Genomic DNA, 18,116 nt, shown 5'->3' with positions numbered 1-18,116 from the left:
AAAACGAAGTATATGTGTTCTATTTTATGTTTAAAATCGAAAAGTAATTAATTTCTCCGTGTCCTCGTAGCTTTTAGCTAATAACCAATTATAGACTTTAACTTTGCATAGTTTAGTGTTAAGAGGAAATATATTACAGTGCATATTAATATGATTGTAGAGATAACTTCCAATTACATGAAAATGTCGTTTAGCTAGAGCTGTTTTGAATTGAGGGGTGGTACATACAGAATAAGCTCGTCGTTTACCTGTAACATTTGGATCATACTGTAGAGAGACATGTTTCCGAAGGATGGTTTGTAATACAAACAGTTTTCTTACTGAGAGGATCTGACAGTCCCGGTATAGTTCTATAGTAGAGTACCTAAACGGTTTAAAGGTCATGACTTTTAAAACTGCTCTTTGTGCTCGCTCCAATTGTAAGAGATGTGTTTTAGATGCTCCGCCCCACACTGTGACACAATAGGTAAGCAATGACTGACATAGAGCAAAGTAAACAGTTTTTAAAGTGTCCAAGTCAGCTGAACATCTTAGACGTTTGAAAATATAAATAAGTTTACGAGTTCTTGACGTAAGTATTTCAATATGTGATTTCCAATTAAGCAAGATATCAATATGGATTCCTAGATACTTAGTGGAAGATACTCTATTTAACTGTGAGCAATCGCATTGAAGATTGTTCGTTATAGAATTGAAGGAGCAACTGTGGGCTTCAAGCTCTAAATTGTTTAGGCTGGGTAGGGTGGTAGAGTGCAAGGAGAAAGGTAAGAAAACAGTTTTTTGTATGTTTAGTGTGAGAAAGTTTAAAGAGAGCCAGCTTAATATTGATTTTAGGGCCACCTCAGAATTGAAAGAATTAAACCATTTCTTCGATCGATTTACAACGTTTTATTATTCCGTCTAAAAATATGAAGTTTTTATTTCCTATTTATTATTATTATTTTTTAGTATAGTTGTACCGCCTTTAATTTTTCTGCACATCCCTAAGGTTGACTGGGAGAAGATGCTATTTAGCATTAAGTCCTTTTACTCCACAACTCCACATTGTTTTTACCATGGTCAAAAAAGAGTAAATAAAAAAATAAATAAAAATACAACTCTAACGTCCACATTGTTATTTTTCTTTTTACCACCTTTTTATTAGCTTGACCTGTGTGTATGTATGTAATGTCATCTTTGAACTCGATTTTTAACCGCTTTGAACGGTCCGATTAATTAAACATTTTGAACAATTATGAAGAATCGTCTACACGTCGTCGTATTGTCTACACGATTTTAATAATTTTATCTCATTCTCCTTATCAGAATCGTCAGGAATCAGGATTAACGATTTTCCTTGTGCGATTTAGCGTGTTTTTTTTTACTAGTTTTAAACTATAATTATTTTATGCTATAGTACAATACAATCGTACCAGCCAGTAACTAGGTATCTAAATAGGAACTTATTAATACAAAAATAACACAAACTAATTAATTAAAATAATACTAGAATAGATCAAATGGAATATATTTCTAAAAATTAAAGCATAACTTAAACAACAAGTAAAATGTTTTGTGCAATTAGTGTTCCGAGCACGTCTGCGACATTGGTCAGATTACGTACAGAGGGACACACAAAACATTATATTTTGGATCTTATCTATAGTAGTACTATTTCTAACAGCTTCTAACTAAACCGCTGTAGACTAGAATTTAGACCTAACGGGTTTTAGTAACTTAAAAAATAAATAATATTTACATATTATTACATTTTTGTAAAATAAAAGTAGCCTAATTTACTCTATATACCTAACATCAGCCAGCGGCTTGTGAAAGTCCCGTCAAAATCGGTCCAGCCGTTTGAAGATTAGCCGGAGCAAACAGATTTTTTCGTTGTAAGTACTTCTTTAAGTTAAAAATTGTTATTTTGTCTTTACATACAAATGTCTTAATTTTATTTATTTGTAATAGATGTACCCAATAACCCAACCCTATTTATGATTGATTACATCTGTAATTTGTCATAAGGTGTTAATGACTACTCACCTTCAGGTGAATTATAGTCCCCACCAAACTGCTAGTCCGCTCTGAAGTTGTTGCGAGCAGGTGTGGTCATACAATATGCTATGACGACGCGATTTATTTCTATATTCAGAGCGGACTAGCAGTTTTACGCTGACATTGACGCGGCCTATACTTAGTTATTCACTACTTTAATTTGTTAAAAACTTGACTTGTAGAGATGTTCCCATATCTAATTACTTAGTTTTAATTTAAAATTAATTATTTATATAAATAAAAATATTATAAGTATATTGTTTTATTCGTCGATGTCAAAAATCATAATCGGCATTATTTTCTACGGAACATCTTTATAAGTACCAATGTGTTACAAAGAAATAAAATAAAACAAATAAATCATGCTTGGTAATATAATTGTACAACTAATGTTGTGGTTAACATTTTTGAAAACTTTGTTATTTTAATTTAGCGGTTAGTATCTTAATAATATTGTTTATTACAAGTTAATAAACAATGATTATACGTAGGTCTGTACGTATTAAAAAAAAATACAACCGACTTCTATGTCACGTTGGCGCTCAATATATTTCGTTGGATAACGATGTAAACAGCGTGTCTAATATGAGCGCCGACTTCAGAAATATGTACTAAACCAACATTTATTTGAATTATTTTTTACTTTGTAGTGACATAGAAGTCGGTTGTATTTTTTGTTAAAAAATTTTTTTCACCCTTTTTTGTGATGACATAATAACATTTGTATGAATACAATATAAAATTGTATAAACGTGATCATGAATTAAGGTAAGGTCTGAATTTACATTGATTGGAACCGCTCGCTCGCAGGGCGCTGCCGCGCCCTGCTCGCTTAGTTTTATATTGTATTATATGTTCCAACCTAACCTAACTAAATAGTCAACGATGAACTGGCTTTGCAATTTCATTAGAACCTACACCAAATATCTTCAAACACAACTCAATTATTCCCATCGGTTGAGGAGTTACATATTTTGTCTCCGAGCCACATTATCAGACCCTTAAATAGTCAATGATGAACTGGCTTTGCAATTTCGTTAGAACCTACAACAAATATCTTCAAACACAACTCAATTATTCCCATCGGTTGAGGAGTTACATATTTTGTTTCCGAGACACATTATCAGACCCTTAAATAGTCAATGATGAACTGGCTTTGTAATTTCATTAGAACCAACACCAAATATCTTCAAACACAACTCAATTATTCCCATCGGTTGAGGAGTTACATATTTTGACTCCGAGCCACATTATCAGACCCTTAAATAGTCAATGATAAACTGGTTTTGCAATTTCATTAGAACCTACACACAAATATCTTCGAACAAAACTCAATTATACCCATCGGTTGAGGAGTTACATATTTTGTCTCCAGAACCCACTCTGATCCACATCATATTTAAATGGGACCAACTTTAGTAATTGTCCACACACGAAATTAAAGGCATTAAAGTAGGTTCATAAACGGCGAAGTTACGGCTGTTATATTAACATGGGTGGAGGAGTTCCCCTCATTTTCTCCAGAACCCATCGATGGATCCTAACTATATTTAAATGGGACCAACTTCCAGCTCGTCTCTACACAATAAAAAAAGAATTATTAAAATCGGTTCACTAACGGCGGAGTAATTCGTGTACATACATAAAAAAAAAGATACCGGCCGAATTGATAACCACCTCCTTTTTGAACTCGGTTAAAAATATGTTAATTTACTTAGTACTAATCCATAATTTGTGTCTTAATGGTACTAATCTATGCTTAATGGATAAAAAGTATTTTGAGCTAGATATGCCAATTTCCGAATATTTTACTATTAATTACATTGTAAATTTGTTATTGTTATTATTACCTACACTAGCAGAAACGTTTATATTAAAATAAGCTTTGAAATAACCATAACCTCATTCAAATTGGATCAGTAGTGGTTAAGAACATCTCGGACATAATTATACATTTTTTAAATCTCAATATAAAGGATTTTTGCAATTTGGAATAAAATGTCCTTAAACTATGAATTACAGTCCTATATAGGTTTTATATTTGAGGGACTACTCCTGGACCTTTTTGTACTAATGCACACAATTCCTGGGATGCATGCAATATACGAGTATATATTACACGAAACTTCAGCGTGTTCTTCCCTTGATTTTTTACATTTTAATGAGACATCCTGTCCATGTAAATAACTAAACAAAGCCCTAAACCCGCTCTTTGACAGGTATCCTGGGCCGAGCCCTCAAGTTATAGCCCTTAGCAAATTTAACAGATATTGCTACATGCAGCTCCAGGTCCTCCAGGGCTCCGTCTGCCTCGAGATGCACTTCACGAAGCACTTTCACTACCAGCGTCTTGACCAATGCTGTAGCGTAAAGTCTACCTGTAAGAGTAAGTTTGTTTATATTTTTACCCGATTAACATTATGTATGTATGTATGTTTCTATGTATGTTTCTTTGGCACGTCTATGAGGAGTCGTCAGATTCTTCTAAACTGTAGGACTGTGATAGGCTTATTTTTAAGCAGTCTAGTTAATGTTTCTTCTGATTAGCTACCTCCTGATGTGTTAATTTTTAAACTAGATTAGATCATAGAATTTAACCTAGACCCTCTACAGTGGTCGAATTTGTGACTGAGCTAGGTGGCTCTCTGAACCAAATAATGGTCATGTCGTTCAAAATTACATACCTAAGCAATCCATAGCACCCAAGCTAAAAGGTAGAAAATGTTTTAAATCTCGTTTCTTCCCATTTTCAGGTAGGAACCTCTCGGGCTTGATCCTTTTAGGCTCGTCCCAATATTGAGGGTCCATATGAAGACTGTGGATCGGGATCACTAGGGATGTTCCCAATGGGAGGATAATTTTACCTGGAATGCAATACGGTATTTCATCATCATCATCATCATCATTAAACCATTATTATCTCACTGCTGGTCACAGGTTTCCTCTCAGATTAAAAAGGATTAGGCCTTAGTCCAACGCGCTGCCTAAGTGCAAATTGGTAGACTTCACATTCTTTTGAAAAGTTTCTTTTGAAGATATCTCAGTAGGTATTATTTATTATTATCGGTAAAATTACATACACCAAAGTAACATGTGTTTTTTTTTTAAATAATATTGAGATAAAGAAGTATGCAGTCCACCTAGTGGTAATTGGCTACTACCGCTGATGGACTGTAATCAACCCCAGATAAGATAAGATACCTACCCGAGGTCGCCCACAAATGCGCCACTACTTCTGAGGACTAAGAAGGTATGCCTGCCCTGGAATACCACACCTTTCAAAACATAACACATCAGCGCTTAACACTATTGTTATTAAGCAACTTATATTATTGTTATTAATTGAAGGTGGTAGAACCCTTTGTGGTTCGACTCCGGCGGCACCACCATCACACCTATTTCTGCCTAATAACAACAGTGTTAGGCGCTGCTGTGTTCCGTTTTGAAGGGTAAGGGAGACATATTTTTCCGAGGCGTTCCAGCTTAGTCATCAGGGTAACGGAGCATCTGTGGCCGACCTCAGGTAGGAAGAAATAATCCTATCTGGAGTCGATTACAGATGTCCATGGGCGGCAGTAGCCACTTACCATCAGGTGGACTGCATGCTCGTCTGCTACTTCTATATTATAAAAAAAAAGCAGAAACAGGCGGTGGTGCCGCCGGAGTCAAACTACAACGGGTTATATTTAATATTTATATCACTTTTGATACAATCTGTCTGTCAATCGTATGTATTATGTAGTGTACAGATTCTATGTAATATATCGCTATTAATCCTGCGAGTTCGTGTATAGTATCATATAACTCCATCAGTAGGACTACCATGAGTTTACAAAAGTATTATTCGCTAGCGACTGCGTAAAATAAATGTATGAAAAATTGTACAGCGCCTCTGGTGGTTACTCGTAGAACTAAAATCCGTAGTGACGTAACTCGATACGTAAAAAACCTATCGAAATCAAATCGCTAGCGAATGTCATTGTGATCTATTGCCATACAAATTCGGTCCCATGAGTCATTAATTTGACAGACGTTGTCAAGAAATACCGTAACGATAGTAGTTATGTTATTCACTAGCAAAATGACAATAGTTTTCTATTTACCATTTCTATAGTGGCGTTTCTATGCCAACTCATGGTAATGCTACAGGTTCTACCACTATCATCTGTATATATGTAGTTAAGTAGGTACCTTCATTTATGCTAATCTCCTCTGTAACAGTCCGCTGTAACATCGCACCAACGGGCAGGTATCGCGCCGCCTCGTTGTACACCATATCAAGGTACTGCAGCTTATTCAAGTCGTTCTCTGTTATATCACCGTCTTGGTCACCGAGGACCGTGACGATTTCGTTGTATACTTTGTCCTGGAAAACGATAGAAAGTAAGATATATACACAGTTTCGCTTTTCATTTAGCACTTGACGCCAATTACATGAACGGTATATTTAAATGTTCATCTGGTCCCTCATAATTGAACTACTTATTACAATTTGAAAAATGAGGTATAGATGACGTATTGTGTGAAGCGTGTTGTTGGCCCTATCTAATATCTCTGATATATAAACAACTTTTATTGGACCAACCTACCATGGCAGTTATCAAATGAAACGGCTTAAATATTCGTAGCACAATTTTATATACACATGTGCAATTGTATATGTTGCTAGATGGTATACAGCAACGGCTATCCTCTGAAAATCACTATAAGAATATTTCCTTGTTTCATTCTTATAAAGAACTAAGCAAATGCCTTAACATTAGGTTTTAGTTTTTAAATTTATTTTTTCTAACATTACACAAGGCACACGACAACATACGGCGAATCTACACACATCGAACACAATTGTGTTTTACGTAGCAGTTACATACTTAATTAATAGTAGTTAAAAAAAAAATACTTATTTTAATTTTTTAGTCTGTGACAAACACATAAATTGGGAAATTAATTAATCTAATAAGGATAATGGGAAACTTTTATCAAATTATTGCATTGTCATCGGTCCTTGATATGTGTGCAAAGTTTCAAATTAATCAGAATTTGGAAATTGGTAAAAAATATGCTCAAAGATTCCGGTACATACATACAACCCAAGCTAATAAAAGCGTGTTAAAAGGACGTTAAAAAGCACAGAGTGCGTCACCAAATTCAGGCAGGTAGTGCTGTAAACTACAAGAAACGTTTCAGTGTGTTTTCACCACTGTCATAACATTTTTTGGGCACCGGATAGACATTTGTAACCAATCGCAGATAAGGTTAGATTCCTACTTGAAGTGGGAAGATGCCCTGCTTCCTCTGAGGATGGCTGAAATGCCTCAGAAAAGTATGTCTCCCTTACCCCAACCCTTCAAACTACCACACAGCAGCGCTTCACACTGCTGTTGTTAGACAGAAATAGGTGTGGTGGTGGTGCCGCCGGAGTCGAGCCACAGAGGGTTCTACCAACTTCAAAACTTTAAATTACTAGAGAAATGTGCTCGAGTTACCTGCCAATCCTGCAAATGTGCTAGAATTACCAATATCCCTGAAGTTAGTTTCGCCCCCGCTTCCTGGCTCTAAAAGTAAGGATGGAATCAGAATAATTAATGTTTAGGAAACTGCTAAAATAAATTCTGTAATAAAATAATTATCTTAAATAATATAAATACTTAAATAAAAAAAACATATCGTGGTACTTAAAAATGCTAAGGGTTGCATAAAGTAACTTTAACATTTACAAAAGTCTTATCAACGTCAAATCGATTGTTAAAATATTTATTAGTTGCACCATTGACGAAAACACATTTAATTGCAGGAATGAACAACATTTATTACAAGTGACATATTAATACAAAAGTAAATCAATATACCCGCACTAAAACCCCCCCGGTGGCCGTCCTCAGCGCTTGGTGGAGAACTCCGGGATCTCCAATGGAACACAACCGGAGTCCTCCAAGCGCGATACCCCGGTCGGGCTCTGCCCTGGGGGGAGCACTATATATACCAAATATATATATATAGCAAATCAATATACCCACACTACATTAATTGGTCACTACCAACATACATAACAAATAGCAAAACCGATATCATACTCATAGAAGTAAACGCCACCATTATTAATTGCTGTTTAATTTCAGCGTCAGTCAAACAACCGCGTCAGAGTTATTGTTATATTAAACTTCAACTTTAAACGTTTGATGGAACTCACCCTAAAAAATATGTCATTTATAGCAAAAGCGATATCATACTCACAGAAGTAAACGCCATCATTATTTGCTGTTTAATTTCAGCGTCAGTCAAACAACCGCGTCAGAGTTATTGTTATATTTAACTTCAACTTTAAAATTTTGATGCAACTCACTTCTAACAAGAAAATGTAACCAGTTTTGATAATTGAAATTGACACTGTCATCTATTTTCGTGTTTGAAAAATATAAAAAGAATGTAGTTTTTAGATAATTTACGAATTACGAATCTCCCCGCACTTTTTCTTCGATTTCGTGTCTTAACTGCGCATGTCGGCATTGTTCCGCGTAATAACACCATGACAGCCATTAAATGGCTGACAGAATAATCAGCCGTTTAAGTCATTTAATGGCTTCCTTCAATTACAGGGTGGTGAGATATCTATACTTATCTATGTTTATAACAAAAGCGATATCATACTCACAGAAGTAAACGCCACCATTATTTGCTGTTTAATTTCAGTGTCAGTCAAACAACCGTCTAATATTAAGCGATCCACGACACTCATACCGTCTTCATTGTCATCTACTGTTTTCAGGGCTTTTCGTCTCTTGGCTAATATATCAGAGGTCATTTCTTCAATAATTTTCTTAAAGTATCTCTCTTCAGCTGTTCCTCCCATTAAATAGAAAATAAACGGCACTTGAAGCCACCATTGAGTCATTCTCGCGAATACATGGTTATAAAACCTAAGGAAAGTAAAAAAATACTTAGAGTACCTAAGGGGTCACCGATGAAATCTATGTACTCAACGTCCGATAGGATTAATATCTTTCTAAGGTCGTTTGTCCACCGCACCGCCACCGAGCCGATACCGAGAACGAGATTATTTCGGGCCGATTTTAATGTGTCGTGACGGCGATAGTTTGTCCACCGCGACCGATATCGGCGGTTTATTTTGTTCCAGCTGTCACGCGTGTGACAGTGTGTGTGTTGTGTGTGGACAAGTTCCAATGTGTTTTATATTGCCGGCACATCGGCCCGTCAAAATCTCGGTGCCGATCTAGCATTCACGTCGATCTACTCGAAATATCGGCGGCCGGGATGACAGTGCCCGGGTGACGTACGTGCGGTGGACAAGCGACTATAGTAAATGTATGTACACTACTTCGGCGCCGTCATTAATTATCAAAAGTTAGAAATTTAATAGAAAGTAGGATTAAGTAGCCAACGAGCTACCACTTTAGATAACATTATTTTTTATAATATAGCAGTAGCAGACGAGCATTCCAACTTATGGTAAATGGCTACCGCCGCCCATGGACATCTGTAATCAACCATAGATAGGTTAAGACATTCCTACCTGAGTTCGGCCACAGATGCGCCGCTACCCTGGAGGACTAAGTTGGAACGCCTCGGAAAAGTATGTCTCCTTTACCACGCCCTTCAAACCAGAATACAGCAGCGCTTAGCTGTTAATAGGCAGAAATAGGTGTGGCGGCGGTACCGTCGGAGTCGAAACACAAAGCCTCACCTCTTCTTCTCCATAACAAAACATCTTGTGAAGTGGTGGTAGTTATATTGACATTCAAAAAGTGCTTTGTAAATAACTTATTTGTAATAAAAAAAACATTTGATTTTGGTTTAAAAGGGTTTTACCACCTTTTAAAAATTATGTTATTATTTTATAATAGTTTATTTGAATTTACCCCTGTGTGTTCGGCACAACTGCATTCATTCCCTTGACATTTAAGGACTCCTCTTTAGATAATCCCATTAAAGTTTCTGGAAAACAGTTTTTAGTATTAGCCAAAAGTATAACATAAGAATAATATGTATTTTACTGTATTATATTTTAGAGTCGGTCGCACGCACTAAAGGTTCTGTACCGTCACACTATACTTAAGAGTATTATATATTTTAATTAGTCTTCTATTTATATATTTTCTATACTCAATTTTTGTATATTTTCTATTACTCAAGAATCCCAGAGCATACGTGGCCGATATTTATCGCATGAATGAGTATAAGAGAATATAGAGTTACACTAAAAGCTCTTGAAAAACACACTTACATACTAATTCTAGCATTTTTGTGGAATATCCTCTAGAAAGTCTAAGTAGAATAACCATTATTGAAAATTTTCATCTATAACTGACTTCCTTAAAGATCTTTAAAAGAAAGATAAAGAAAAGGTCTTAAAAATCCAGTATACCAGCCACGTGGCCGGCAAGACACTAAGGAGATGTACGGAACTCTAACACTAACAAAACAATACTTACGACACACACACTGTGTAGTGCACGCCACAACATCTGCGAATACATTGAACGTAGTATTAGGGTCTTTACTTCTAAGTACCCTGACCAAATCCCTTGCCTCGCAGTTAAAAACCTCACTGTATATCTGAACAGACTTCTTGTTATACGAAGATGTGATTATCTTTCTGCAGTTTCGCCATGTTGGACCTAAAATCAATTTAGGGTGATATCTAAGTAACCGGTACAAAATAGTATCATGTTTAATGAAAACGATTACTTGTTGTAACATATAGTCTAAACTGATTTGAGAAAAGAATGCTACGGCCATGCCGCTTTTTTGCTCGACTTGGCGGTGGCACTTCTGTGCCCCCATATGTCATGTATAACAATAAAATGAGCAATCCGGCTGCGACTTGCTGTTTAATCGTTATAACTGATATATCGATATGACGGTATTATAACCGGTTTCAATAGTTTTTTCTTGCACGGTTACTGCTCTTTACTCCAAAATATCTAAAAAAGTTTCTAAATGAAAATTAAAAACGCATTAGCGCGTAAGAGATATATATAAAATTGAGATGTACCTCCACTTAAAACCCCTTGACCTATAAACGTTTTCATGTATTTGTAAAGGGGACCCTTCTGGTTTACTTTGTTACTAGTTAGCAGCACCTGAAAGGTAAAAATTGTGTCAGGAAATAACAAGACATACCTTTTAAAGTTCAAAGCCTTATGGAAAAGTCAAATATAAATTACTGTATGTAAAACAAAATGACAAGATAAAATTTTATAAAATAAACTGTGTTCCCAAATTTGATCTATGTTGTTTTGTTGGAGAAACTCCAAACATTTGAACTCCCCTATATGTAGGTACATGTCTACTGCTTCCAAAAATCGTATTATTTCGGCAATAAATTCAGTAAGTATTAACCGAAATATTAGCATTTTTAAAACATATTTTGAATTGAGCGCGAAAACGCTCACGGGTGTATTGGCGTCCGCGAGTGACGTCACGATTCGATATCCCATAGAAAAATACGGTGACACGCCAAAAAAATGACGTCATTTCACCCCGATTAGTGTTTTAGACAACATGGCCGTCTACAGTATTTTATACATTTATTTAATTGAATATATAATTAATCGTAAAGATTTTATTAAAACTGGGCTATTTTTGAGAATGCTTCCAACATATTATCCTTAAGTAAATCATTTATTCTTCGAATTTTAATACTGTCATCATGCCCATTGTAGGTACCTACATATCTTAATTTGAGACGGTAAGTAATTGTTTCTACTCGACTGACAAGGAAGTGTTATTACAAATTTTCTGTGAAACTAATAGTTCGCCTGATAGACCGTTTTGCACCCCTTTTTCAAGATGGCGGCCGAGGGACAAGAGTTGCAACCTCACAAACTTGGATTTAGCTTCACACGAACCCTCCTTCAAAAATTATCCAAAATTTTAACATTTCAATGAACCATGTTTTGTGGTAGATAAAAATGTTCTTGAATTATGTACTTACTTGATAGATTATACTTAAATTTCGTCATTCAAAGTACGGTCGAATTTCGACCAATAAGACGGACGGACAAACTTAATTATAAATTTGATACTTACTCTAACGTCTGCTGGGTTTTTTACAATAACGTTGAGGTCAGATCCAACCCAGAACTTCACGTATTGCCCGTAATCTTCTTGAAGTTTGTTAAACTTATTCAGCAAGTCTAAAATCAATGATAATGTTGAAGGCATTTACAGTGGAGGACTAAGCTCGGGAGATGGGGCAGAAAGATTCCTCCTGAGGTATTCCCGAGGTGCTATGACGCGGGGCTCTTCAAAAAAGGTGCAAAAAGAGCACTCCTTCAAAGCCGGCGATGCATTGGCGACTCCTCTGGTGTAGCAAATGTCCATAGGCGGCGTTGACTACTTTCCATCAGGTAGCACGTCTGCTTAATCGTTAGGTTAACCAATAAAAAAAAAGAATGGGGCCCGGGGTGAAAAGTTGAAAGTCCGAATCGAAGAAGTTAATCTAATTTTACAAAGACCCTCCAGGACCAAAAGCTGGGAACACTCCTCCCCTTCTTCCCCCTAGTCCGCCAGTGGGCATGTGAACGTCAGAAAGTCTGCTTAATAAAAGTTAAGCGTGTGGTACGTCGTTCCAAGGAAGTTCTCAGGTGTACCAAAGCAACTGTTTTTTTTCAACTGATATCTATTGCGCTGCCACCTCTCATGGCAAAGGTTATCAGTTCAAGTAAGTCAACCAGCATTTCCAGCAACCACACCCTTCCAACGAAACACAAGAGGCAAACGCAAGTGGTACATTAAATCATGGTTCTATCTACTGTCGATTTGTTATACGGAATCAATCTTTTTAGGTGGTAGAACCCTTTGTTTTTCGACTCCAGCAGCTCCACCACCTCACCTATTTCTGCGCAATAAAAGCACTGTTAGGCGCTGCTGTGTTCCTTTTTGAAGGGTGTGGTAAGACAGATATACTTTTCCGAGGTGTTTCAGTTAGTACTCAGGGATAGCGGCGCATCCTTGGCCGACCTCGGGTAGGAATATCTAATCTAATCCTATGTGGGGTTGATTACAGATGTCCATGGGCGGCAGTAGCCACTTACCATCAGGTGGACTGCATCTGGTACTCCTATATTATAAAAAAAATCTTAGCGTTTTAATGTTGAGTTAATTATTAGACCTACCATTCGGATTCCTAAGGAACATCAAGGTGTTTCCAACTAGAGGCAGTGATGGAGGACCGGGCACCATGTTCGCCAACTCCAGCATACGTCGATGCGTCCATCTCCAATAGAACCAGTAGACGAACAGCGGAAGGGATACTGTGAGGCATATCTCTACAACCGTCCAGTTGTACATGATGCTGGAACAAGCATTTAAAAGGTTATTAAGTGGTAAGTCGGATTTTTACCACGTTTTTATTAGCTTGACCTTTATGTATGTAACAGAATCATTGAACTCGATTTTTATCCACTTTGAACGGTCAAATAGGCATGACAAATTTTGAAGTCCCCTTGTATAATGTAGGTACATGTCTACTGATTCCCAAAATCGTATTATTTCGGCAATAAATCTAGTATTAACGGAAATATTAGGATTTTTTAAAACAAATTTTGAATTAAGCGCGACACGGGTGTCATGGCGTCCGTGAGTGACGTCACGCTTCAATATCTCATAGAAAAGTTCAAGCAATACGGTGACACGCCAAAAAAATGATGACATTTCGCTCCGATTAGCGTTTTAGACAAGATGGCCGACTGCATTATTTTATACTATTACTAGATGACCCGGTGAACTTCGTACCACCTAATTATGTGTGACTATCTGTACCTCGTGGTTTCACTCGTGAAATTTATGTATTATGTCCATAAACTACTGGTAAATATTAGGAAATGGCCACAGGAGAACAGGAAAATAAAAAATACAATTAAATAAAATTCACTCTACCTCTCTGCACTCTGTTATTTTTTTACCGACTTCAAAAAGGAGGTAGTTATCAATTCGGTGTAAGTTCTAACGAAATTGCAAAGTCAGTTCATCATTGACTATTTAAGGGTCTGATAATGTGGCTCGGAGACAAAATATGTAACTCCTCAACCGATGGGAATAATTGACTCGTGTTTGAAGATATTTGGTGTAGGAGGTTCTAATGAAATTGCAAATCATTGACTATTTAGTTAGGTTAGGTTGGAACACATAAGACAATATAAAACTAAGCGGGCAGGGCGCGGTAGCGCCCTGCGAGCGGGCGATTCCAATCAATGTAAATTCAGACCGTACCTTAATTCATGATCACGTTTATACAATTTTATATTGTATTCATATAAATGTTATTATGTCATCACTAAAAAGGGAAAAAAAAATTTAACAAAAAATACAACCGACTTCTATGTCACTACATAGTAAACAAGTAATTTAATTAAAAAATCAAAAACCCGACTGCACTAAACAGGCTGAAGTAGAATTTCCAAAAACGGTGAAATAGGCGTTTCATTATTTTTACATACAAAGTTTCATAGTAGGTATCTGCTTGAAAATCAAAAGATGTTCAAACAATATTATCCTATTTTATCCTCCTAGTGCGAAATTACGCTATATAAATAACCTATGAGTATTTCCTTTGTTTTGATACCCTACTCGATAGGTTTGGTATATTTTTAAAACGTGTTATTTCGCAAAAAAAAAAACACAATTTATGATCTATAAAAGATCTATCCGGTGATTATATTACCTCGTTAGGGGTAGAATTTCGTTATTTTTATCGAACATGCCTGATACAACATTTTATAGTGTTTGCTTCAAAATTGACGGTTGTTCAAATTAACTTTAAAGCCTTATTTTACCCTCTACGGGGTTAATTTTTCGGAAGGGGATAGATAGGTGTGTCTTTGTTCCTATCCAGAAAGCCAAATACTAAAATTTATAGTAGTTGCTTCAAAATTAAAGGATTTCACGAAAACAGTTTTTCCCTATTTTACCCTCTTAGGGGTGGAATTTCCAAAAGGCCTTTCTTAGTACTTATTTACGCTATATAGTAAGCGTATGTGCAAAATTTCAGAACCCTAAGTTGAACAGTTTTGGATGTACGTTGATTTCTGAAAAATGAAAAAGTCATTTAATTAATCAGTCAGTCAGTCATCTTGCTGTTTTATATATATACAAATATGTTTTTATAATCTACGTTTAATTTACTTTCATTTGATACCCCACTCAATAGGTTCGGTTAACTTTTTTTTTTAAATATGTTACTATTTCGCGCCAAAAATTCGCCCTTTTTGTTTTTTTTTTCTAACACCTATCTAAGGACACTCGGGTCATTGAGACGAATATAAGGACACCTTAACTGTCGAAATTTATCCAGCCGTTTGTAAGATCGGATCAAATAAAGAAAGACAAACATACAAGATACGCGCGAAAAACATAACCCTTCCTTGGCAGTCGGGTAAAAATAATTCAAATAAATGTTGGTTTAGTACATATTTCTGAAGTCGACGCTCAATATATTTCGTTCGAATTATTTTTTACTTTGTAGTGACATAGAAGTCGGTTGTATTTTTTGTTATTTTTTTTACAAACACGCGAAAAGAAGTACCTGTTACTTCAATAACGGTTTTTTTTAAAGAAAGTTTATTTACTTATAGTACTCTAATCGGGTTGTTGAATAGCTAAAAATGCTGAAACAGGTGTGTAAATAGAAAGGCGATTTATAACAGTCTTAAGGGTTGATCTAAAAAAACAAACAGTGACTCAGATGCTTCATTATGTCTTATGATAATTTTCTTAGTGCTCCAAATTAACGGATATTAAATTAAAGTTCCATACCCGATTAAACGACCCTAAAGGTTGATTTTCCAAAAACGGTGAAAAATGTGTTCTATTATTTTGAATCAAAAAGCTAAATTCCAATTTTCATAGACTTTGCTTCAAAATCTGCCGATTTATAAACGAAGTGTCTTCTAAAGCCAAATGCAAAATTTTACAGTTTTTGCTTCCAAATTAACGGATTTTAATATAAAATTCCAACCCCTACTTAACCAACTTAAGGGTTGATTTTGCAAATATCGTAAAATAGATATTTAATTACTTTCTATCGAAATCCTATCAAATACCAATTTTCATATAGATTTGCATCAAAACTGGGGGACTTTAATACAAACTTTCAACTCTTATTTATTCACGGAAACGCGGTCGAACAGGATAAAAAGTATCCTATGTCCGTCTCCTGGTTCTAAGCTACCTCTCCACCAATTTTCAGTCAAATTGGTTCAGCCGTTGTTGAGTTATAAAATGCTTCACGAAAACGCGGTCGAACGGGATAAAAAGTATCCTATGTCCTTTTCCTGCTTCTAAGCTACCTCTCGATTAATTTTCAGTCAAATTGGTTCAGCCGTTCTTGAGTTATAAAATGACTTCACGGAAACGCGGTCGAATGGGATAAAAAGTATCCTATGTCCGTTTCCTGGTTCTAATCTACCTCTTTACCAATTTTCAGCTAAATCGGTTCAACCGTTCTTGAGTTATAAAATGACTTCAAGGAAACGCGGTCGAACGGGATAAAAAGTATCCTATGTCCGTCTTCTGGTTCTAAGCTAGCTCTCCACCAATTTTCAGTCAAATTGGTTCAGCCGTTCTTGAGTTATAAAATGACTTCACGGAAACGCGGTCGAATGGGATAAAAAGTATCCTATGTCCGTTTCCTGGTTCTAATCTACCTCTTTACCAATTTTCAGCTAAATCGGTTCAACCGTTCTTGAGTTATAAAATGACTTCAAGGAAACGCGGTCGAACGGGATAAAAAGTATCCTATGTCCGTCTCCTGGTTCTAAGCTAGCTCTCCACCAATTTTCAGCCAAATCGGTTCAGCCGTTCTTGAGTTATAAGTGGAGTAACTAACACGACTTTCTTTTATATATATAGATTTTATTGAAAATATAGTGAATCCTAAAGTTTTTATTAAAACTGGGCTATTTTTGAGAATGCTTTCAACATATTGTTTTGCCATGAACCGATGACAATAAACGATTTTAATATTTTTCCCCATTTTCTTATAATGATGGTAGGATTAATGATTTTCCTTGTGCGATTTTAGCGTGGTTTTTAGTTTTTAAACTATATAATTATTATGTACCACTTTTGGGCATAGCTATCCCCATAACTAGAAGCCGAAGAAGGAGCATACTCCACCTTGATGCCTGAACGCCTATAGGTGGAGGTGAAGGCTTAGTGCTATCGCAACTTCAACTTACTTTCCAAAAAGTACTCACTATTACAATTTATACTTCACACTCATATACGATACGAGTAACTATTTAATTTGTCTTACAAATATTATAATATATTAAAAAAAATACAATTACTACGTGCGTCTCTTCGTATTTTATTCTTATAATGAGAAGATCCAAACTATTATGTTCATGTTAATTAGATATATGTTTTGTTCATTGTTTTTTTTTTAATTTTATTCGATGTTTCGTTTTGAGGGTTCCGCGCCGAAAGAGAATAATAAATAAGTATAATATAATACCTACTATCGAATTACACCTCAAATATTACTTATGAATGAGATATATGTATATAAATACGTATATTATTATGTATAATTGTTCATTAGCCCTGCCACCAAAGCATGATCACTGTACTTCTGGACTGATTTTTTTAGACAACCCATTTGCAATATAATTATCGACATATTTAATTCGACTTAAAATACTTTTCATCCATTAAACAGCTCGGTGAAGGTCGTCTTTTATCGGGATCTTGGACCATAGGCAGAACTCCCTTTACTAAAGATTAATACAAAGAACTCTACCTATATGGCTTATTACTTTTTACACGGATGTTCCGTGTTTACTAAGGTCACGCAAAGCCCAAGCCCCTTATTTCACATGGCCTTCAAAATACAAGAAAAAAGAGCTTAGTTTTTCATTTATACATCAACTAAGAATTACCTGCCGTCATTATAATTAACAAAAATGTTTATTGTTAAGTAAATTTGTACATTAAAATGATGCTGATTTATCTGTTATAGATTTTTTCTGTGTTTTATTTGTTTAAACCTTTGATAAGTAATATTTTTCTCGTCTAAAAGCTCAAAGCTCAAACAATCAACATTTAGTTAATAGTAA

The 18,116-nt window shown here is 35.6% G+C and overlaps 1 protein-coding gene across 2 annotated transcripts; it reads right to left on the bottom strand.

Annotated features, from left to right (window-relative positions):
• Positions 1–4,025: 4,025 nt before the first annotated feature.
• LOC140746150 (cytochrome P450 4g15-like) lies at positions 4,026–17,364 on the bottom strand. Of its 2 annotated transcripts, none has more exons than XM_073078171.1 (11): positions 17,238–17,364; positions 13,176–13,354; positions 12,088–12,194; positions 11,051–11,138; positions 10,488–10,673; positions 9,915–9,990; positions 8,690–8,954; positions 7,524–7,592; positions 6,229–6,403; positions 4,722–4,901; positions 4,026–4,415 (listed from the first exon to the last, which is right to left on the bottom strand). In XM_073078171.1, exons 2-11 carry the CDS (start codon positions 13,348–13,350, stop codon positions 4,237–4,239), a joined length of 1,500 nt encoding a protein of 499 aa, XP_072934272.1. In that variant the 5' UTR covers positions 13,351–13,354; positions 17,238–17,364; the 3' UTR covers positions 4,026–4,236. The 2 variants fall into 2 exon arrangements, with proteins under 2 accessions (XP_072934272.1, XP_072934273.1); XM_073078172.1 differs by having other exon boundaries at positions 17,256–17,351.
• Between the last annotated feature and the right edge of the window lie 752 nt (positions 17,365–18,116).

This window comes from Epargyreus clarus, unplaced genomic scaffold, assembly GCF_041222505.1.
Source record: "Epargyreus clarus isolate Ecla_fem2 unplaced genomic scaffold, WU_Ecla_fem_2.2 ptg000012l, whole genome shotgun sequence".
In the NCBI taxonomy this organism is placed as follows: Eukaryota; Metazoa; Arthropoda; class Insecta; order Lepidoptera; family Hesperiidae; genus Epargyreus; species Epargyreus clarus.
Note: the sequence above shows the minus strand (reverse complement) of the source record. Positions and strands in the feature narration are given on the sequence as shown.

Bases quoted from the DNA above. Each gene is read 5' to 3' on its own strand.
- LOC140746150 (XM_073078171.1), bottom strand. From the start codon at position 13,350: ATGTACAACTGGACGGTTGTAGAGATATGCCTCACAGTATCCCTTCCG. The intron at 11,139-12,087 runs GTAAGTATCAAA...TTTACCTTTCAG, and splicing joins AAAACCCAGCAGACGTTAGA to GTGCTGCTAACTAGTAACAA. The intron at 6,404-7,523 runs GTAACTCGAGCA...ATCGTTTTCCAG, and splicing joins CACATTTGCAGGATTGGCAG to GACAAAGTATACAACGAAAT.